Source organism: Brassica oleracea, chromosome C9, assembly GCF_000695525.1.
Source record: "Brassica oleracea var. oleracea cultivar TO1000 chromosome C9, BOL, whole genome shotgun sequence".
Taxonomy (NCBI): domain Eukaryota; kingdom Viridiplantae; phylum Streptophyta; class Magnoliopsida; order Brassicales; family Brassicaceae; genus Brassica; species Brassica oleracea.
Window position 1 is genome coordinate 46,601,893 of NC_027756.1, and position 24,786 is coordinate 46,626,678.

The 24,786-nt window shown below is 33.1% G+C and overlaps 1 protein-coding gene and 1 pseudogene across 2 annotated transcripts; both read left to right on the plus strand.

Moving 5' to 3' along the window:
* LOC106315183 overlaps positions 1-24,786 on the plus strand; it is a 44,194-nt pseudogene that overhangs the window by 942 nt on the left and 18,466 nt on the right.
* Positions 20,542-23,382, plus strand: LOC106316959 (disease resistance protein TAO1-like). Of its 2 annotated transcripts, XM_013754825.1 has the most exons (5): positions 20,542-20,658; positions 20,779-21,324; positions 21,411-22,140; positions 22,223-22,502; positions 22,609-23,382. In XM_013754825.1, exons 2-3 carry the CDS (start codon positions 20,852-20,854, stop codon positions 21,643-21,645), a joined length of 708 nt encoding a protein of 235 aa, XP_013610279.1. In that variant the 5' UTR covers positions 20,542-20,658; positions 20,779-20,851; the 3' UTR covers positions 21,646-22,140; positions 22,223-22,502; positions 22,609-23,382. The 2 variants fall into 2 exon arrangements, with proteins under 2 accessions (XP_013610279.1, XP_013610278.1); XM_013754824.1 differs by having other exon boundaries at positions 20,542-21,324; positions 22,223-22,511.

Sequence of the window (24,786 nt, forward strand, 5' to 3'; positions counted from 1 at the left end):
GAGTATTCTAAAAATATTTAGAATACACATTCCGCGCTTAACCTACCATTCTAAAATTCTTAGAAATCAAAATCTACACATTAATCTAATTCTAAAACATGTAGAAACCGACTTCTACAGATTTACTATAAATCTAATACATGTAGAAATCAAATTCTAAACATTACTATAATTCTAAAAAAAACTATAAAAACTGATTTCTACCGATTAGCTGTATTCTACGGATAAGAAATCAGTTCCTAAAAATATGGAAACAAAATATTTGGGAATATTCACTTTATATTTTTAAAAACAAAATCGATTTAAAAAAAAAACGAAAAAGGAACATAAAAAAAACGACAAAAAAACTTTGGCAACCTTCTTCGTCGTCTTCTATATTCCATTGATTGTTCACAAAATTTTCACAAAATTTTCACATTATTTCTACCATGATTCATGTTTATGTTTCATGTGGTGTTTGGGAATTGGTTGTATCTTCACGTTGGAGTTTTAATGTTGATAAAAAGAAAGGGGGAAGATTACTTGCTTTGGAATTGAAGTCCTACAAAACCAAAAAAAATCGATTTGGGATTCTTTCCTGGGCGCGGGATCGATCGATCTATCCTTACAGATCGGTCGATCTGTGTAAATCGACCTTCGCCGATCGAGTGAAATGGACCAGGTCGATCAGTATATATTTCACGTTTTTTTGTTCTGAATAATGATCGGGATCGATCGATCCACTATACCTTGTAAAGTGGGGTCGATCGATCCCCCTTGTCGAACTCAATATATATCTTTTTTTAAAAAATTACAATTTTAAGGGCATTACTGCCATTTTGAAAAAAATTAGTCTAATAGGACGTAAAGTAGTATAGATTAGTATAAAGGGACATAATTACTATTTTTTTGCTCTAAAAAAACAGATTTCCCAAATTAATTTTGTACATGACATAAAACAAGGAAGGGGTAGTTTCTTAATAATTGCATTGGAAGTGTGTATCTATCCTAGTTTCTCATAATAATAAACTCAATTGCTTTTCTTCCTTGTTTTCCCTAATTCTCGTATTTCTTGTGTTGTACGTGTATATTCCCGCGTTTTTCGAGAATCCTCCGGTTGAAATGGCGGAACCGACGATGCAGCAGCATTAAACGCCGATGCACTGAGGCTGGAATTAAAGAAGACAGTGACGGAGATTCTTGACGACGGAGGAGTAAGCAAAGATCGGGGTGAGGCTGACGGAAGTTTGGGAGCCTTGAAAACGATTGACAGGCCATTAAAATCCTCAACTCTATGAGGGAAGTTGAATCAAAGAAACCGGAATCTGCTCCTACTACTTCGTCTTCTCCGGCTTCGTCAGCGCCAAAAGTGCCGAAAGAGTTTAAATGTACGCTCTCTTATGCGATCATGAGCGAACCTGTAGTCATCGGTTCTTTTTTTTTTTGATAAAAATTGTAGAGGTGGTGGAATTTTGGCGAATACTGTGAATTGTATACCCAAAGAATTATTAATTCACCATAGCATACTTTGTCTAAGAAAAATCTATATATAATAGCACTAAAACAACATTTTATCCAAGAAATAGTAAAGAGGATTTGTATATAATACGTTGATTAAGAATTTTCTGTTAGATTTTAGAGTTCAGTATCTAACGGAGGTGGGTGAAATAAAGGTTTATAAGTTAAGAGTAATTTAGTATTTTTTTTTTGTCAAATGAATGCTATTTCAAGAAATTTTTAGTATTATTTTATAATAATTTTTTTTTAAATGTGATATTTTGGAAATTTTGATCTCTATGTGATACATTGTAAGAATTTGCTTTAACCAAAAGAAATAGTTAATGGCAAAATCTGGATTTTTTTTTCTAAACCACCACAAAATTTAATTACCTAAAATATGCATGAAGTGGCAGGCGATATAGACAAGTGGCGTACGTAATTAAAACAAAAAGGGATTAATAAGAAAAAGAACAAAAAAAAAACAAACAAACACATAACTGAAAAAGCTAACTGATAAAAAGATCGTTTCTTCTTTGCTTCTCTCTCTCCATATCTACTTCAAACAGAAACTTCCCCAATTCTAGAGTTTCTAGGGCTTTTCTTACTTCTTCTAAATTCGAGACTCAATTCTCCGGCTGAGATGGCGGATTCGACGACGACGGCGGCAGACGCCGTTACTCTGAAGCGGGACATTAAGAAGATACTGACTGAGATTTTGTCTTACGGAGGAGGAAGCAAAGATCTCGGTGAGACTGGAATCTTGATGAAAGCAATTTACGAAGCCAATAGAATTATCAACTCTCTGAGAGAAGTTGAACCAGAGACTGATATCCTTTCTCCGTCGCTGGAAAAGGTGGATGTACACTCTCCAAGAAGATCATGATCGAACCCGTCATCATAGCTTCTGGCCAGGTTTGAAGTTCTTCTCTTTCTTTTAAAGTTAATTTTACTATTTTTTTCTATTTTCAAGTATATAACTTTACATATGCATGCACCCTTCTTAAACTCCATGATGTGTAATGTGTTTCTATTAGTGTTATATGTGATCATATAACATATGGATTAGTATGTATACAAATGTGTACATCACGTGTTATACATAAACAAAGATTCTGGTGTTTGCTGATTTTGCTCTATTGTTTTCCATTTCGGACTTATGAGAAGAGATATATCAAAGAGTGGCTGAAGCGTGAACGAACATGTCCCATAAGCAACCAAGTCCTCTCTCATTTATCCTTGACACCGAAACTTTGTTGGAATTGATACCGGTTTATAACAATTTATAAATCAACCTATGAATTCAGCTGCCTAGAATCTCATGCAAATACTGATATAAATCTAGGTTTCGAATATACCTGGTTAATCGTAGCGGAAAGATGAATGAAACAAAACCGAAGTTATTTAACACTCCAAACGTCGTGCCTCAACCGGTATCCACACACACAAACTAGATCAAAACAGGATGCTAGTACCGTTGAGATCAAATCTCAAAACTTGACGAACACTTCGCCTTTATGATTAGGTTTCGGCCAGAAGTAAAAAACCCGCCACATATCATAACATACTTTCGTATATATACATATGTGAAGCATGTAACCTAATGCAATTAGGTTTGCTTATGGGCTTAGCTCATTATTAACTTTGTCCAATAATAATGACCATCATTATATAATTCAAAGTAATGTTAACCTCTTTTATAAACTCACATCAGGTATGTGAATATATATATATATACATATATTATATCAAATATAATATATAATAATTAGTATAAAACCTAGTACATAAATCAGTTTGCCTGTGTGTGTGACCATGTAATATCATATAATATTAGTAATGAATTCTCAATTCATAGATTATAATCGGTTTCTACCAAAACATTATAACCACCTAATATTATACGATTGTCGAACCTCGACGTTATAACTTTATTAAGAGTAAGTACAAATGATTTTAAGACATTCCCAAAAATCTCCCACTTGTACTACAATCATCTATTCTCATAATCCCTTTGTCCCTATATCTCGATCTCAGCATAAGACAAGAACTAGTGTCATCCTCATTAAGCTAGATCACGTTTATCGAACTCTGATTTATACTGATAAAACAAACGACGGACATTCACCTCCACTACAAGAAAAATACGTTTTAATAGCAGGCCAGAATAGCGTTTTTTCTCTTTCTGCTATAGTTGATATGTCCGTTAGTTTTAGATAGCGTTTGTATTTTTGGAAACGCTATGATTGAGCGGCATCAATCGAAACGCTATGATAGCATACATTTAATAGAACATCAAAATAATAAACGCTATAATAGCGTACTTTTTGAATCCCTAAACCCTAAACAAACTTCTGACCCTATACTCTAAAAAGCAAAAGTTAAACACTAATACACTAATAGTCTTTATAATATTTTAGAATTTAAATTCCAAATCTTAAATATAAAATTATCAACTTAAATATTTTAAAATTAAACACCAAACCTATATATATTAAATCCAATATCATGCATAATCTCTAAATCTAAAATCCTAAACTTCATATTTGATAGTTCTAACATTTTAATACTAAAACATATACGTTAAAACCAAAAGAAATTCATTATATGTAACTTCCAAACTTACAAACTTTAATTCCTCAATTAAACTTTATACGCTAATTCATAACATCAAACATATATAAACCATACATCCACTAGATATAATTTTTAAATATAAATTTTTAAAATTGTAAAAATTCTAAATCTTTTTTTATCAACATTAAAATTTTTAAATCTAATCTTTAAATTTAGGAATTTTTAAAAAAAAACTAAAATAAATGCAAAAACAGTTTTAATTGTCTTTTTAATGGCCTTTGATTGATTCTAATCTAAGGGCTAAAATTAATCTTTTATCTATTTTTAACCTTCTTTTTTATTGGTTATTTTTTTTTACAAGGATCACACTTCTTCTTCTTCTTCTTCTTCTTCTTCTTCTTCTTCTTCTTCTTCTCCGTGGATCTTCTTCTTCTTCTTCTTCTTATTCTTCTTATTCTTCTTCTTCTTCCTCCTCCTCCTCAAGACCAAGAAGATGGAGAGCAAGCTCTGTGGAGAAGAAGACCACGAAGACGGCGAGCGACTATGAAGGTGGCTGGATGCAACGACGAGTACGCCTCATCTCTGAAGCTTGACTCTCAAATCCCACAGTGAAGAAGAAGAATCAAGGCGGATGTGAAGAGCATAGAAGAGACAACGACGAAGGTGGTGGTGGGGCTGGTGAGGACTGGAAGATGAAGAAGACCACGTAGGTGGTGCCATGGTGGTGTGCGGCGGCGTACAAGATGAAGAAGACGACATATGGTAGTTAATTAGGAATTAGGTTTAAGCTTGGTTTAGGGTTTTGGTTTATTTGGTTTGGTTTTAGTACTTTTAATCTAATTAGATTTTTTTAATATATTTTGTAACACAATTAACTGTAAATAAATTTAAATAATAAAGAAATCTTAAATATATAAATCAATTTTAATTTTTAATTTTGTTTTCATTTTAAAATAATTAAAATAAAAATAATTGTAAAATTACCAAATTTAATGTTAATAATAGCAAAAAAATATGCTATTAATGAATAATTAATTGCATACCAAAAAACGCTATAATATATAACAATAAGATAGCACTTCAAAAAACCGCTATCTAATGTGTCTGACCTACTATCACAGACGATGATACAACACTTCATAAACCGCTATCGTATTGTTAGATAGCATTTTTCGTCTACTATTAAAACACATTTTTCTTGTAGTGCTCGTCTGAGCATGGCCATGCATTTCTCAGTATTAAATCTTCGATAGGCCCAAAGATATTTATCTCCAGTTATATGGAAGGGACAAATCCCATCTTGTTCCATCCATGTTCCTTACAAACTTCATAGAACACCTAATCAATGCCTTTATAATCACCAGTTACGGCTGACGTTTGACAAGGTCAAAGTGAACTAATCCACAAGAAAAGAATCATGACGAACTCAGGGCTAAGGACTATACTCTATAGTCATAATGAGAAACTCTTATGACACTCATATAACAATCTTGTAGAGTTCTCATAGCGGGTCAGTCCGATCATGTGTTCTGAAACACATATCCATGTGATTGACTTCAATACCACATATTGAATGACTACATAAAACTTAGTCATCAATCACCTCACATACTAGCCATTCATGGTCATTAATGTCCCACCTTAAAAACCTTGACTAGGGACGTCAATAATTTATAGCATCTTTCACTTATAGAGTTTCCTGATCAAGTCACATACTTATGACCTATAAGAATGATATAAATTATTTTGGGACATTTATTTAATTATCCAATAATCAAATAAATCTGAAACACTTTCATTTGTTTGAATACATAATCAAATGTATGTCATTGTGAACATCATATCATAAACATAAAGCTTCCCACTAAAATCAAGATCACATCTTAAGATACTTAATACCCATGGCTGCAGTATGACTCTCATACTTAAGCCATGGAAGAGGCTTTGTCAATGGATCAACAAAATTTGCATCCATTGAGACTATACTATGGTGCTTTTCTTGGAACTCTTCCAACCCACCACTCTCCATTAAAACAAAAGATGAAACCACTGTAACCACTTACAACAAGCTCATAAATTCCTCCATAGACCAAGAATTTATCCTTAGTATTTCTCAAATACTTGAGAATATTCTTGACTGTTGTCCAGTGACTTTCACCTGGATCAGATTGGTATCGACTCGTCATGCTCAAAGCACATGCAACATCTGGACGAGTACAGATCATGACATATATGATAGATCCTTTAGCAGAAGCATATGAGATTTTACTCATGCGCTGTCGCTCATCCTGTGTCGAAGGACACTGAGTCTTGCTAAGAGTTATGAAGTAAGACATTGGCAAAAAGCCTTTCTTGGAATCATGCATCTTGAATCTATGTAAGACCTTATCGATATAAGTATCTTGACATAATCCAATAGTCTTATTTAATCTATCTCTATAGATTCTTATTCCAAGGATATAGGTAGCTTTTTCCATGTCTTTCATTAAGAAACAACCTCAAAGTATGTCATCTACATACAACACCAAGAAAAACTGCGCTCCCACTAGTCTTCTTGTAAATGCAAGGTTCCTCTTTATTTCTAATGAAATCAAACTCTTTGATTGCCTCATTAAAACAAAGATTCCAACTCCGAGATGCTTGCTTCAAGCAATATATTGGAGTCAGGGCCCATCATAGCTTCCTCAAAGGACGTAGGTTCATCACTCTCTATAATCAATAGATCATGATGATCCGTCACCCAAACCTCAGATCTATCAGGTTCGTGACGCGTCCTTTCAGACCTACGCACTTCAGGTTCCACAGGTGTAGATTCTACGACTCTCCGTAAATCTAATTGATCATCTTCCTAAGATGATGAAACCATCTCCTGTGTTTCTCGAACTTCTTCGAGTTGTACTTTACTCCCATTGTTCTTCTTAGAAAGAAATTCTCTCTCAAGAAAAACACCACTATGAGCAACAAACACTTTGTTCTCGGTGGGGTAGTAAAAGTAATAACCTTTGGTTTCTTTAGGACAACCAATGAAGTAGCATTCATCAGATTTAGGTCCAAGCTTATCATTAAACATACGTTTGACATAACCATTAAAACCTCAAGTTTTCAGAAAAGATAGATTTGGAACCTTTCCAGTCCACATCTCATATGGTGTCTTCTCAACTGATTTTGATGGACATATATTTAGCGTAAACACATACGTTTCTAGAGCGTATCTCCAAAAGGATGGTGGAAGATCTGCATGACTCATCATAGATCGAACCATATCTAATAAAGTTCGATTTCTCCTTTCGGACACACCATTCCATTGTGGTGTTCCTGGAGGAGTGAGTTGTGAAATAATTCCACATTCTCTCAGATGATCATTAAGCGCTTGACTCAAATATTCTCCACCTCGATCAGATCGAAGAGCTTTTATTTTTCTTCTCAAGCTGATTTTGTACATCATTCTGAAATTCTTTGAACTTTTCAAAAGATTCAGACTTACGTTTCATTAGATAAACATAACCATATCTACTGAAGTCGTCAGTAAATGTAATGAAGTACTGATAGTTTCCTCAAGCATGTATACTCATTGGTCCACATACATCAGTATGTATAAGTTCCAACAAGTCTTTGGCTCTTTCACTGTGTCCAGTAAAAGTAGCCTTAGCCATTTTACCCAATAAACAAGATTCACATTTTTCATATGATTCATAATCAAATGAGCTCAAAAGTCTATCACTATGAAGCTTTTGAATGTGTTTCTCATTTATGTGGCCCAAACGACAATGCCTAAGAAAAGTCTGATTCGTGTCGTTAGACTTGAATCTTTTGGTACTGATATTAAAGACATGCACGCTTTGGTCTAGAATATAAAGTCTATTCTCTAGTGGACCGCTACCATAAAATATATCATTACGATCAAAGGAACAACACTTGTTTTTGATCGAAAAATGAAATCCTTCCAAATCCAAACAAGGAATGGAAATAATATTCCTACTTATAGCAGGTACATAGTAGCAATTCTTAAATTCTAAAACCAAGCCTGAAGGTAGTAAGGACAAGTGAAATGTTCCCACAGATAATGCAGCAACTCTTGCTCCATTTCCCACACGTAGGTCCATTTGTCCTTTCTCCAAAATTCTACTGTTTCTTAGGCCATTCATATTCGTACAAATATGAGCACCACAGCCGGTATCCAGTACCCAAGAAGTAGAGCCAGAATTAGTAACATTTACTTCTATAACATAAATACCTAGACAATGTTTCAAAAGGCTTTTTCTTTTTCAAATCTTCCAAGTAGGGTTTCAACGGAGGAGAAGGATCAAGCTGGCTAGGATTCGCAATCCAGCTTGGCTTATCCTTTCCCTTAAAGTTTTACACTCTTGTTTGAGAACAATCCTCGGGTTTCGATACCATTGGAGGAAATTTTATCCATTCAATATGTCCTTCTCAAGGGCATATCGCAATGAAAGTGGATTGTGAGGAGTTAACTTTTCAGGAATGGAAGAATAGAAAATATTAATATGATGTTCATGAATTAGAGGAATCTCAACAATTAAGAGAACTCATATTATATTAAAAACATTTAATGAATATAATAATCCAAGATCCATATTTCGCTAAAATTCGGGTGAGCTTTGGCTCATCGCCCGAATGTCTAGCTATTTATGTAAGCAACACTTTGCTAATCATATCCAATATAATTCTTGGTTGTCAGATGACATCTTATGTCTTATCCAACCTATGTCTCTAAGCCCAAAACCGTTTTGATAGCTTAGTCAAGTGAACCAATCTTATATTCATATGGTAACCGTTACCATCTACCTCACTCATGTAATTGCAGACACCTTGCTTTGGCAAGCCCATCTTACAACGAAACGAGCATTGATAGTTGATAAGATTGGGTAGACATAAAAAATACTTGAAATTAATTGAGGAACAAATTTTAATTCAATTTTATTATATATTTAAAAATTTATATCTTATGTAAAATATAAATATAACTAATACATATCTAATATGTATTTAATTGATTTATAAATAATTAAATTAGCTTTAATCTACTTAAATTATTAATTATCATTTAAATAATCTTAGGAGGTGTTATTGGTTTATATATTTTGATTGATTTAGAAATACATATAGTATTTATAAATCCAAGTAAAATATGTAAATCCGGAGGTTTTCTCTCGGATTTGATTCTTTGTATTTTTAACTAAAAAATCCAAACAAATCCATTCAAATCCATTATGAAATCAAATATTTTAGTAAATCCGTAAGATTGAATAACACTTGATTTGAAACAGAATTTATGAATCATTAAACCAATAACACATGATTTTAATACATATTTGAAAATCATAGAACCAATAACACTAGATTTAGTTCAGATTTTTAAATTCATTAAAATACAACAGCCAATAACCCGTACTTAACGTTATTATTAGAATCTAATCAAATTAGATTTCTAATTCAATAAAAGATTGAACCAAACCAATCTCTTAAACCAACTAAACAATTCGTTGGTTCAATTGATCTTTACATATCTCATATGTATTGAGTTAATTTAAAACAAGGCATTGAAGCATTACAATAATACGGGTGCTTCTGGTTATATATTAGTCATGCAAGTACTAGATTGGATATTCTATACATATGCATAAGGTATGAAAAAGTGTGATTTAGATGATATATATTAATCGCATATCTAGCGGATGATCATATCAACCGTATAATATCTCTATTAACATATATTCTCGACTTCCAAAAGTCAGTGATCCTTAACATATAACTCATGCCTTTGTTTTATCTAATATATAAATCAACGTATTTGTACCCTAATCAAATTAGGGTTTTTATTAACATGCGAGTATATCAATTTCAAATAATCAATACTACTAGAATCATGTATCTTTATACCAGGTTATAGATTTAACAAGATCTAATTTCAGTATTCAACAAAGTAGGCTCTGATACCACTGTTGGAATTCATACCGGTTTATAACAATTTATAAATCAACCTATGAATTCAGCTGCCTAGAATCTCATGCAAATACTGATATAAATCTAGGTTTCGAATATACCTGGTTAATCGTAGCGGAAAGATGAATGAAACAAAACCGAAGTTATTTAACACTCCAAACGTCGTGCCTCAACCGGTATCCACACACACAAACTAGATCAAAACAGGATGCTAGTACCGTTGAGATCAAATCTCAAAACTTGACGAACACTTCGCCTTTATGATTAGGTTTCGGCCAGAAGTAAAAAACCCGCCACATATCATAACATACTTTCGTATATATACATATGTAAAGCACGTAACCCAATGCAATTAGGTTTGCTTATGAGCTTAGCCCATTATTAACTTTGTCCAATAATAATGACCATCATTATATAATTCCAAGTAATGTTAACCTCTTTTATAAACTCACATCACGTATGTGAATATATATATATATACATATATTCTATCAAATATAATATATAATAATTAGTATAAAACCTAATACATAAATGATTTAGTTTGTTTAGGTGTGTGACCCTGTACGATCATATAATATTAGTAATGAATTCTCAATTCATAGATTATAATCGATTTCTAGCAAAATGTTATAACCACCTAATATTTTACGATTGTCGAACCTCGACGTTACAACTTTATTAAGAGTAAGTACAAATGATTTTAGGATATTCCCAACAACCTTTTGGTCGATGAGTTAATTACACAATGATGACTTGTCAACAAATTTGAGCGGCCAAAATCATCAGAAGAGATATTTACTGAGCTGTTTACTGATGGAATAGACTCATTGCTTCAGCGGATTTCATCTCCTTCCTCGGTTGCAGATCAGGCACAAGCTGCAGAAGAGCTTCGCAGACAGACCAAGAGATTCGCCAATGTCCGGACCTTCTTTGTCTCTGAACTCCCTGGCTCCAGCACACGGTTGCTAAGTCCGCTCTCTGCGGTTGACTTGAATCTTGAGCTTCAAGAGAATCTTATCACAACCCCCTTGTGATCCCACTGCTTACAAAGTCTTTAAAGCAGGGGACAGCTGAGACTCGAAGAAATTCAGCAGTGACTTTACTGTAACTTTCAGCCATTGAGTCTAATAGGCTCATCATCGGTAACTTTGAAACGCTCAAGGCTCTTATAGGTTTAATCAGAGAAGGCGGTTTATTCACTATTGAGGCAGCCTCCACGGTTTTCAACATCTGTAGTGTATCAGAGAACAGAGAAAAAGCTATTTCATACGGTTTGGTTCTTGTGCTAACCGATAAGATCAAAAGGGGTAGTTCGTGATGTGTGTGTCAAGACGCCGTACGGCAGGACGTCGAGTGGAGAAGTTGCTTACAAGGAGATTGTCTAAGGTGACTGCGTGTGTAAGTGGAGATTGGAAAAGGAAAGAGAATATCTTGTCGAAGACAAATTACGTTTTCCATTAAGCAAAGAGGCTTTGCTTGGAGAAAAAATGTTACTTGTAGAGGAATAGGAAGTTTCCTTATATGGGAATGGAAGTTCATTAAGGTGCATTTAATGAACTTGGAGAGCAAGTCTATGGTTTATATAAGGAGGGACGTGCCCTTATGAGAAAAAACACTTATGAGAAAAACATGACCCAGAGATTAAAGTGAGAGAGAGTTTCATTGTTAAGTTTCACTGTGTTCTTGTTGAGTGTCTGACTAGTGTTTGACGGAGTGTTCCGTTGTACTTGGTGTTGTGACGTTGGTGCTGGCGTTATGTGTAGCGGAGTTGTCCGTTGTGGTGTGGTGATCAATTTGTACGTTGGTGTTGGCGTGCTCTTTGGTATACTTGGTGTGCGTTAGGTTCTGACGTACTTGGGTGAAGTACTTGGTGATGTACCTTCAGAGACTTGGAGGTTGAAGCATAGACTCAGGGGGAGTTTAGCTCAACCTTGAAGAGTTCATGTTATAGAAGAGAGCGGTGATTCAAGAGGGTTGTGCTTGTATTACGTGTTTGCGAATTGGTTGTAATTTGCTTTTTCATTCTTGTGAATTCGAATACTGGACAAGGTCCCGGGGAGTAACAAACGAACCTCGTTAACAAACTCTGTGTGTCATTTATTTACTGCTATATATCTCTGACTCATCCGCATTAACACTTGCTGTCTCAGATTATATTGTGGGGTATTTTCTGGTTTTTGTTGTTGTTTGGTTTATGCCGGATGCAACAGAGCAATGAGCCCTCTGTTCTTCTTAACTAAGATTATTAAGTTATTCATGAAAAGCGAAGTGCATTTAATATCTAATCTATCAAAGCTTTAGTCTTTTCCTGTGCCTTGCTTTTCTTGGCTGCAGCTTTCTGAACCAAATTTGCCATCATTAAGATCCGCGCTTTTCTTGGGTTCTCTCATGAATCCTCATTGCACTTGTTTCTTCTTATCAATTTACTCGTTTTTGGACCTTTTTTTGTGGTCATGTGTCATCTTAATAAATTTAAAATATACATAATTGTCAATGCTAGCGATTACTGTTTTTCCTTTTTGTTAGGGAATTTTAGTTAGCCTTTTTAATTTTAGTTTCCTCTTTTAAAAATTACGTAAAACAATAAAAAATAATAATAAAGTGTAAAAATATGAATTTTAGGTATAATGAAATTTATTTATTATTATTTTTATTTTTCCCCAGAACAAGATAAATGGAAAGGAAACATCTATGAATTTTTGAAATATATATATATATATATATATATATTTAAATGTATAAAACATAACTTCACAAAACAAAGATAAATTAAATAATTTAGATAATTATTTTTAAAAAGTCTAATAATATTATGAATATATTTTGGATAAGTAACTGTTTCTCTATCCCAGTTGAATATGAACAACTTGATGGAAACAAACGTCTGAGTTTTGGGCTATAATTACATTCTGAAACTTTAGTAATTGATAACTCTCAAAATATTACTGGTTTAGTTTGCTTATGCAACTTGAATCTCTCAACGTTTCAAAATTTCTTTTAAAAAAGAATTTGATCCAAAACAACATATGTATATCCAATTATACATAATTTTGAAAAAAGTTATTTTTAGTCTTAGAATAAAGCTAAACAATAAGTAATCAACAAGATCATCAAACAAGTAATAAAAATGAAATATGAGCCTCAGTTAGGCCATCCACGTAGGATATGAAAATCAACCTATGAGAAAGGTTGCTTTGTCCACGTCACACACGGAAAACAAATCTCCAATTTCTTATTTTTCTCCTAAAATCAATGTATGTCATTAATTAAATATTAAATACCTAACATTGATGTAGTTCCCTTCATATTCCAAAGGAATCGGGATAGTATATCTGAGAAGGAGCATTTTGATTATTATCATTCTTATCATTTTGGATGTCCTCAATGTCACTGGTAAGTCTTTCTCTCTCTCTCTTAAGCGACAGTTTCACTGGAGAAAATTGAAAAGACCGATTAATTGATTAATTTTGTGTTCTTTTTCATCCTGAGAGGACAAAGTTCTTCGTCGAATGCCGCTTCGATTTGCAAAACTGCATATCTGACTCTATCCAATAAAATCCGGAGCAGTCATTGGAAACATCACTCCCTGTTACTCTTCCTCTCGATTCATAAGCAGGTGTACATGCAAATCATCGGCAAATCCCTGCAGGTCCTCCTTGGCTTCTTTTTTTCCATCACCTCCACCTCTACTACATACACATAAATCTTAGTGTCGTGCTTTCAGTTATTTGTGTCCTATTGGAACTGATGTTTCAAAAATACCCACTTTTTTATTTTGTTCTTGAACAGAGATTTTAGGAGAGGCTGGTGTTACCGTCTACGCTCGATGATGTTGGTATTGCTCAGCTTTCTACTATTTTTGGTTCTGTACATAAGAAAGTTGTGTGATTTATGGATCAAAGACTGATTTTTTATTTTTTCTTTGTTAACTTGTGATTGTTAAGACGACAAGAAGACTCATTTGTTGTTAAAAAAAAATTGGTTGTAACTCAAATAAAATGGATAGTGGTTAGTGGAGATGACACGTTAGAGCTACACGAGCGTCGAAAATCTGAAGAAAATTTCCACAGCCCAAGCTTCTGTCAGTTATGAAGGTAACGGTGGTAGGTATATATGCCAGATGACGTCAGCCTCTGAAACATTATCTACGATACTTCAGTTTGTGCTGTATAACATATAATTTGATTTCTCATGTGCAGTATCCTATTCAGATTCCAAACTACAGAAACACACTATGTGAAAATGTATATACTGATGACTGGGTATCTGTTACATAAGAGTGAGGATGTTTAACTCATACATATTAGATTCCTCAAAAATTCTTACTATATCTCGATTAGAAATATTCCAATAACATTTGTGAGATCATGAATGTTTTTATCCGATTGAGTCTTTCCTTGTAATTTAACTAAGTTTTTGAAATTTATGTTAATACATGTGTTTGTTTTTTGCCTAACAATCTATTTCCCAAACAAATTTTAATTCCATCTGATCTATTAATTTCCTAATATGGTTTCAGGTTTTAGTTAGACATGTTACTAGAGTCTGTGAATACAGAAATTAAGCGTGTGGAAGCTTTTTTGGAGACGATCAGCAACAACACCATCTCATTACTTGATCAAAAGTTACTTAATGCATTTATATGTGATGATTTAATAGTGCTGAGCGTAAGGTGCGTTGAGCGGTTGTGCGGGTATCGTGGGCTTGACGTTATGGAGTTTCTGAGCAGAATTGTCATATCGCCTCATCGGTTATACTAACTCACTTGAAGAACACAGGACAAAGTGTCGCTCTGATTTGAGGAAAGAATGTCTGTCTATATGCTAAGAATCATCACAAATCACTAAGATCACCTAAGTTTCTATTTCAAGCAGCAGGACTCCAAAATTCTAAGCACAAACGGTAGTTTTTTTTACAATTTTTCACTCCAAATAACGTTATCTAAGTCCTAATTACCTACCTAAATTTGGTTTGTTGAAAACCGTCGTTTCTTTGCTGCACTTTAAGGTATATAGAATAGTCCTTCATATAAAGGCCTGTTGATTGAAAGTCTTTAAGAAAATGTGACAAAACAAAAACGGCTTATTGATTGTAAGTCTTTACGAAAATATGAAAAAACAAAGATAATATGTCTTGTATTATTTTAAGGAGAAGTTTGCATATGATCAATCTGGCAACTAAACAAAGACACTTACAACTTGTGATAAAGAAAATGAATATAGTAAAATGAAATCTAACAAAAAACTTAAGAAGCTAGCAAAGGTTGGTTATAAAAAATACTGCACTAATACAAGAAGTAACGAGTTCCTATTCTGATGGCAAGTATTACATTTCCATCATTGAATATGTCAATCTGGAAAACCAAGAAGACCATGAATAACCAAAAGGAATTGTCACGTTTTGATCTACTACAACCTCTAAACATCAATTACAAAGGGAACCCCGCATATCACATAATGTGAGCATTGATCATGATTGTGGAGATGAGTTTGGTTATAAATATAAGTTATTAAATATATTATTTAATTTTGTATATTACACGTGCATGCATGCATCCTCATAGCACTAGCTACTATAATAGTTAATATCTCTATAATGTGTTAGAGATAGTTAATAAAATAGCAAAGAAGAGAAGAGAACCCTAGATAAATATATTATTTATATAAATATAATTATATTTTTTTATTTACATAATAGTTTGTAAAGAAATATTTAGTATAAATATTATCATAATTTTATAAAATACTAAAATAAATTGGGCTGGTTTTCAATTTTCATAAATAAAAAATATTATTTGTAAACTTAGAAAAGAATATATCAAGAATATTCTTTTTTAGGAGAGAAAATAGAAAAATATACCGGAAACAAATCCATCTCTATTATGAAATTCCTCTATTTTAGAGAAAAAAATAGAGTAATACATTGGAGATGGTCTAAGGCATGGCCGACGTAAATGATCGACGTTGAGATTTCAGCTTTTCTGGTTCTTACTATTCTAATGTTTCAATATAATTTGAATATTCCCTTTGTTTTATAATATAATGGGTTAATAGTATTTTTTTGTTTCACTATATAAATTGTTTTTATATTTTAATGTAACTTTATATTTATTGGATATTGTGTGGCCAATTAAATTATGTAAATTAGTGTGTAATTGATTAAATTTATATATTAAATGATAGTTTTCTAAAGTAATAATTTTTAAATATTACAGATAAATTTTAATTAAAATTGATTACATTTTGAAACAGACAGAATAATGTATAAACTACTCTATATAGATATGAGGACAAAATTGTAAAGTGGTCTCACCTTGAATTTCTCTCATTCGGTGCATTCTTAATTGGAAGGAGATAGTCAACATCTAATATTATGTTACTCTCAGTATATTAGAAATGGTCGAACCGTAAACCAATTAAGGATGATGTAAGGAAGACATAAAAATATATTTCCAGTTATCACAAATATAGAATCAATTGACAACAACTTAATTATGTCCAGCGTAGGATAACAGAGAAGAGTTTTCATACCTTCTAATATTATAATATCTCACTATATTAGTGGATATATCAGTTTTCTCTAGCACAAATACTCACTTCATTCTTGGAGTTTAAGTTTTCCTATCCGATGATATTAGTAGTTTGATAACAAAAAAAAGAAACGGCCAAACTGTACATTGTAATTGGAGAAAGAAAACAAACAAAAATCAACCGAAGACTTTTAAGGTATATGAAACAAAAATTGGAAATAGCAATTCTCTGCAATTAAAGAATAATGCAATAAAATTGTAAAAATACAAAATAAAACAAAAAATATACACAGAAAGAAAGATTTAGTAAAATAAAATCATAATACAATTTCCATAATTGATAGTGCTCAGCTAGACTAAAAACTCTAAATTTACAACATACTCAGTTTTATTTACATCTTTAAACCTATTATCTAATTAAAATAATTCTAAAAAAAAGTGCCAGCATGAAGAGTGAGAAAATATACGATTAAATATAATACATAACGTTAAAAATACATTATCACTGATCACTAAAAGTCATGTTAGTTGTAATAAAAATGAAATGACAACGCATTTATTAAAACCATAGAACGACACGCAACAATGTGTTATTAAATAAACAAACAACAAATTAAATATGCCCAACACAAACACACATAAAAATGAGACATCATATTTAGATATATTTAAATAAATAATTTTAAATATATTATATTCTTGATAATTTTAAAATTACTTAAAAAGAAACTAACTTATTAAAAAATTAATATACAAATAAAACAAAAGAAATATTTTGTAACATCAAAATAATAAATGAATAAAAAATATATTATGTTAATTAAATATATTTTAGATTTTAAAGACTTCTAATTCATGTAATATTACAAAATTCAAAATTTGCTTATTACAATTAATATTTTACCATTAGATATATTAAAATAATATTCTAGATCGATATTTAATTGTTAGTTTTCAACTATTACACGTAAAAAAACATTATTAAGTACGCTTTTTTTTTTTTGAAAAGAGTGTTTTATATTCGAGAAATTGCCAAAAATATCATTTCAAAGTATCACTTTTCATATTTACACTAACCACTTTTACCCTCATCATTAATGAAGGGTAAAAGACATTTATAACATTTTGATTACCTTTGAAAAAAAAAATATGGTTAACACTAAACTTAAAACATCAACTCTAAACCCTAAATCATCAACTCTAAACCATAAACATTGAAACATCCACTATAAACCCCAAACCCCAAAACTTCAAATCAAAACCCTAAAACATCAACTCCAAACCCTAAACGTAAACCCTAAACCCTAAATCTAAATTTAAAACATTAACTTTAAACCCTAAATCATCAACTCTAAACCATAAACATTGAAACATCCCCTATAAACCCCAAACCCCAAAACTTCAAATCAAAACCCTAAAACATCAACTCCAAACCCTAAACGTAAACCCTAAACCCTAAATCTAAATTTAAAACATTAACTTTAAACCCTAAATCATCAATTCTAAACTCTAAACCCTAAACCATGAAACATCAACTCTAAACCCTAAACCCCAAAACATCAACTCTAAACCCTAAACCCCAAAACATCAACTCTAAACCCTAAACCCCAAAACATCAACTCTAAACCCTAAACCCCAAAACATCAACTCTAAACCCTAAACCCCAAAACATCAACTCTAAACCCTAAACCCCAAAACATCAACTCTAAACCCTAAACCCCAAAACATCAACTCTAAACCCTAAACCCCAAAACATCAACTCTAAACCCTAAACCCCAAAACATCAACTCTAAACCCTAAACCCCAAAACATCAATAGGGTTTAAGGTTTAGAGTTGAAAGTTTAGGGTTTAGAGTTGATGTTTTAGGGTTTAGGGTTAATTTTTTAAGGTTGAGGGTTTAGAGTTTACTTTTTAGGGTTTAGGGTTTAGTGTTGATAGTTTAGGGTTTAGTGTTGATGGTTTAGGGTTTAGAGTTGAAGTTTAGGGTTTAGAGTTGATGTTTTAGGGTTCAGTGTTGAAGGTTTAGGGTTTAGGGTTTAGAGTTGAGGTTTCGGAGTTTAGGGTTTAGAGTTGATGTTTCGGGGTTTAGGGTTTATTTAAAAAAAATAGGGTTTAGGATTGATGGTTTAGGGTTTAGAGTTGAGTTTTAGGGTTTAGGGTTTGAATTTCAAAATAGTATAATTAGGAAAAAATTTAAAAAAATTATTTTTTATTTTTTATTTTTTAGATTTTTATCTATTTAAATATTTATTTATTATATATATAAAGAACATGGGCATAAGAGTCTTTTGTCACTTAATGAAAAATGTATTTTTGAAAATGTCCTTTTAGTAGTGGTAAAAATAATAAATGGTAGCATAAAAGTGGTAAACATGTAATTTTCCCTTTATATTTTAAGTAGGTTATTGGAGTACTTTTTCTTTTCGTGAATTTATTCGAGATGAGATTCTCATCTTTTAAACTAAGATAATTTATGTTCTATACATAATTATATTTTTTTTACATAACTCTAAAATCTCGGACTTGATTCTTCATATTTTATTAGTTAATTGTGTTACATATAATTGAAATACTTACTTCAAACTAAAAATATAAAAAAAATTAAAAATTAGTTATATATAATTTAATATACAAAAAATCACATACAAATAAAAATGATAAATGTAACAAATTTAAATATATTATTCGTGTATAGCGCGGAGAAATGATCTAGTTTTTATTAAAAATGTAAGTTTTATATCCGTAATCACATGCCTGACTAAATTAACTATAAAATTATTAAATAATGTTCTACTTTATTTTCATATATGTAAAATATAAAATATATGTAAATCTCTAAATAAATGAAATATACATTAAATTTATCATGATTTAGTTATTTTGAGAATATGTGCATGAAATTTAAAAAATGTTAAAGCTTATGTTAATTAGTACTAATACAATTTTTTTTGTTTGTTTTCTAATTTTTGTTCAAAATAATATATATCAAATAATACAAAATTTTATGAAATATTTTAACAAATCTAAGAAGAGGGACTGAAATAAATCAAGCTAAAAATGATAATACAATTTTAACCTAACTAAAATCATCAAAGTTGTTGTTCAATAGAAAAAAATAGATGCAATCCACCAATACCCAAATTGAATACTTGAACTAATGGGAACCATCATATTTGAAATCACAATATATTTAAGATGAAAGCAGAGCATAATGATAATTAATACAATTTTTTTCATTATTAATATACATATAAATCACAAGATGGCTTAAAATTATAAACAAAAGTAAATATTTACTTATTATTGTTATAAAATATTTGTATCATGAGTAACCACCTAGTTCATAATAAACGGGAAGTTGAATGATTATACCATCTCCAATGTATTTCTCTATTTTTTCCCTCTAAAATAGGAAAACTCTATAATAAAGATGAGTTTGTCTCCAATGTATTTCTCTATTTCTTCCTTTAAAAAGGAGTATTCTTGATATATTATTTTCTAATTTTACAAATAGTATCTTTTATTTGTGAAAGTTGAAAACCAACTCAATTTAGTGTAACATTCATAAAATTATGATATTATTTACACTGAATATTTTTATAGAAACTTTTATGTAAATAAAAAGTATGATTATATATTTATATAAACAGTAAATTTTCACTAAAAAATATTTATTCTAATTATAATTGTTATAGTAAAATGTTAAAGGATCATTTTGTAAATAAAAAAATATGCTTCTATTATAGAAAAATGCTATTTCTTCCTCTAAATATAGAAGTGAAAATAGAAGAAATAGAAGTTGAAGTGATTTTATCTGTAAATGGTAGTAAATGGTATTATAGATACAAATATAGAGGTTGGTTGGAGATGATCTTACAAATTTGTTAAAAGTTAACATCGTTGAATTTTCCATGAATTAACTTTGTGTCTTCTTATGTACATGTCTTTGGACTCTTTTATGTGGTTCTGTGTCATTGTTGAATATTCCTCTCCACTCGTATCTTCTTATCTATTTACTAGTCTTTTGGGTTCTTTTGTGTGGTTTTGCTTCATTGTTGTTATCTCTCTTTGCTCGAAATCATTGAGATCCTGTTCTTCAGTTTCTTGGGTGCTCTCTCTATTCATGGTTTCTTTTTTTTTTTTTTGAATTATACACCGTTTCAGCAAAGGTTTCCCAGACCCAAGGAACTAATCTATGTCGCTGCTGACCGAATGTTAAATTTCGCAGTGGCCGGGAATCGAACCAGGTGGCGGTACTCACAGCTGTGAGCCTTTTACCACCAGAGCTAGACGCCCCGGTTATGCTTCCCATGGTTTCTTCTTCTCCTCTCACGTGGACGCATGATGTCTTCCCGAGCTTCTGTGGAGGAGACGTGCGCAAAGGCTTTCTTAGTCACTTACTGGAAAAGCTCGAAAGCAAAGGAATCAGGCCTTTTATTGATAATAACATTGAGCGAGGCCAGTCTATCGCTCCCGAGCTCGTCCAAGCGATCAAAGAATCAAGGGTTGCTGTTGTCTTGCTATCCAGTAACTACGCTTCTTCGAGCTGGTGTTTAGATGAGTTAGTGGAAATCATGAATTGCAGAGAAAGGGAGCAACAAACAGTAATATCTATTTTCTACGGAGTGGATCCATCTGATGTTAGGAAGCAGCCCGGAGATTTCGGAAAGGTCTTTAACAATACCTGTGTGGGAAAAGAAGAAAAGGTGAAGAAGGCATGGAGACAAGCTTTGGTGGATGTCGGCAATATAGCTGGTTATGACTCTAGCAGATGGTTCGTTCACTTTTACTTCCCACTAGACTTATTATCTGTATACCTACTTTTGTTGATGTCTGTTTTTTAATGGATCGCCTTGTTAGGGAAACTGAAGCTAATATGATCGACGAAATTGCCGAAGAACTTATGAAAGTGTTGGGGCATACACCATCAAAAGATTTTGATGACTTTGTTGGCATGGAAGCTCGTATCAAGGAGATAATGTTGTTGTTGAGCCAACAATCAGATGCTAAAGTTAAGTTCATAGGGATCGTGGGTCCTGCTGGGATTGGTAAGACGAGCACTGCCATAGTCTTATCTCCTTGGCTCCGACTATAAATATCAGTTGAATTATCTGTATGGTTTTTATGAGCTTGCTCGGGAAGTTACTAAACTTGCTGGTCATCTTCCTCTGGCCCTGAGAATCTTGGGATCGTCTCTACGAGGAATGTCCAGGGACGAGTGGAGAAATGCAGTACCAAGGCTCAAGTCTACCCTTGAGAAGGAATTGAATCAATTCTAATGTTTGGCTACAACGGCTTACCTTGTGATAAAGACAGAACTCATTTTCTGTATATTGCATGTCTCTTTGCTGGTTCCGAGGTTGATTTCCTTAAACGTTGTCTTGAAGATTGTGATTTGGATGTAGACCATGGACTTCATAACTTAGAGCAGAAAAGTCTCATATCCATCGACATAGAAGGCGTAGAGATGCACACATTACTGCAACAACTGGGCAGAGATATTGTCAAGAAAAAGACGAAGGATATTGGAGAACGACAGTTCTTGATGGATACAAAGGATATTTCGGATTTATTTGAAGATGACGACACTGTAAGTTTCGTTTCTCTCTGGTCTTCTGTCTCCTTGGTTTTCTTAAGCTGATATTAACTTATTTTTGAATAATCTATTCTAGGGTACTGGAAACCTTTTATGCATAAAGCTAGAAGCATGGGGAAAGGAGGATATCCAAATAAGTAAAAGTGCCTTCAAAGGGATGAGGAATCTCCAGCTTCTAACAGTCAACTCTCGTAACGTACATACCCGAAGGCCTCAGCTGTCTTCCCAACAAACTCAGATTTTTATGGTGGAAATACTATCCGTTGACATGTTTGCCTTCCAAGATCTCTTGCAAGTTTCTTGTCGAACTTTACATGAGAAAAAGCAAACTTGAGAAGCTTTGGGATGAAATCAAAGTAAAAATAGTCAGTACTACTTTTGTAATGTATTTATTGCGTGTAAAGCACCATAAGTCATTTCTCTAAAGCTTATCTCTTTTTTTCTTTCTTTTTTTTTGTATAGCCTCTCCAACGCCTCAAGCTGATGGATTTGAGTAAGTCTCGGTATCTGAAAGAGATTCCAGATCTCACAAATGCAACTAGTCTCGAGGAACTAGATCTCCGTGGGTGCAAAGTTTGTCAAAGCTCACAAGCACGATTGGCAATGCCACATACTTAGCCGTTGCTTTCTTTTGACGAAGCTCCCTTCTGTTATGGGTATGTTAATCAATCTCGAGGAACTAAATCTCAATGACTGCCAAGGTTTGTTAGAGCTCACAAGCACTATTGGCAATGCCACTAAGCTTAAAAGGTGCGATCTTAGCCGTTGCTTTCTTTTGAAGGAGCTCCCTTCTTCTATGGGTAATTTAATCAACCTCGAGGAATTGAATCTCTCTGCGTGCACGGGTTTGAAAGAACTCAGTGGTTGCTCGAGTTTGGAAACACTCGATCTGAGCGGGACTCCGATATGGGAAGTGCCATCATCAATCAAATCTAATTGGTATCGTCTTCAAAGTTTGGATATGTCATGGTGTAGAAACCTCAAGGAGTTCCCACTTGTTCATGACAACATTGTAGAGTTGGCGTTGGGCACGACAAGGATAAAGAAAATTCCAGCATGGATTAAGAATCTGTCTCATCTGCGTAGACTAGTTATGTATGACTGCGAGAAGCTGAAAAAGATATCTCCGAATATTTCTAAGTTGGAGAATCTTGAGAATCTTGATCTATATAGCAGTGGCTTTAGACATAATACTAAACTGTTTGAAGCATAATTGAGTGGGGTCCTGACATGAAACGTAGTTGGACATTACTATCAGACTTAGAAGTTCACTACATTTTACCGAGATGTCTACCCGCGAAGGCGCGATCATTAAGTTTTCGGAGATATGGTTGTTAGGAAATATGCGTCAAATTTTTGCGGAAAACCGAATTTATGAGAGCGGGAAAAAACACACAAAAATTGTTAACGGAGTTCGGCCAATCTTGCCTACGTCTCCGAACCTGCTACAAATCTTTTATTATCAACCCGGAAAATTTTTACAAGCTCTCAACTCACACCCGACCCCAATACACTCAAAAAATTACACTTAATTTTTTATAAAGAAAGATTTTCTTACAAGAAATATTTTCTCTCTCTTATTTTCTCTCTTGCTCACTCTCTTCTTCTCTTGTTCTCTCTTTCTTTGTTTTTGGGATGTCCTTCTTCTTCTTTTTGTATGGTTATTTATAGGAGATTATGGGGAGTTGGTGAAACTTCTTGTTGCACCTACCAAAAAACACAAAAGAAATGTGTTGTTGAATTAATCAACAAACATGTTCTTGTTGTACCTACCAAAAAACATGTTCTTTACAATCTCCCACTTGAAGACTGATTTTAATCTGTCTTCACACCTTGATCAATGTAGCAGGTCTTCCCAGCTTGTTACTCCAACAAGCCTACTGAGATTGCACACAACCTCAGCTTGTCATACGGCACGACCTTCGTCAGCATGTCTGCTGGATTCTTACTTCCTGGGATCTTCTCAAGCACCAACATTTCATCTTCTAATGTTGATCTGATGAAATGATACCGACGATGTATGTGCTTCGTCCGAGCATGGTAAACCGGATTCTTTGCCAAATCGATGGCACTTTTACTGTCACAGTACAACACACTTTTCCCTTGGTCATGGCCTAGCTCTTCTAGAAAAAAACTGTAGCCATATCATCTCTTTTGTTGCCTCCGTTACTGCAACATACTCAGCTTCACAGCTTGATAAAGATACAATTTTCTGCAACTTTGAAACCCAACAAATTGCAGTACCGCCAAAGATGTAGACATACCCGCTTGTGCTCTTCGTGCTGTCAACGTCACCTCCATTGCCAGCATCAACATATCCCTGCAATCCCGTCTTAGAGTTCATGAAACATAGCGATAAACTTGGATTTCTTTTTAGATATCTGAAAATCCACTTAACGGCTTCCCAATGTTCCTTTCCTGGATTGCTCATAAATCTGCTGACGACTCCCACTGCATGTGCAATGTCTGGACTTGTGCATATCATTGCGTACATTAGGCTGCCTATAGCAGAAGCATATGGAACTTTATCCATACATGCCATCTCGTCTTCCGTCTTTGGAGACTGCTCTCTGGATAACCGAAAATGACTTGCCAGGGGAGTACTGACTGGCTTCGCATCATCCATGTTAAACCTCTTGA

Coding starts and splice junctions, on each gene's coding strand:
- LOC106316959 (XM_013754824.1), top strand. CDS start 20,852: ATGCTTCCCATGGTTTCTTCTTCTCCTCTCACGTGGACGCATGATGTC. Junction 21,325..21,410: donor GGTTATGACTCTAGCAGATG/GTTCGTTCACTT, acceptor TCGCCTTGTTAG/GGAAACTGAAGCTAATATGA.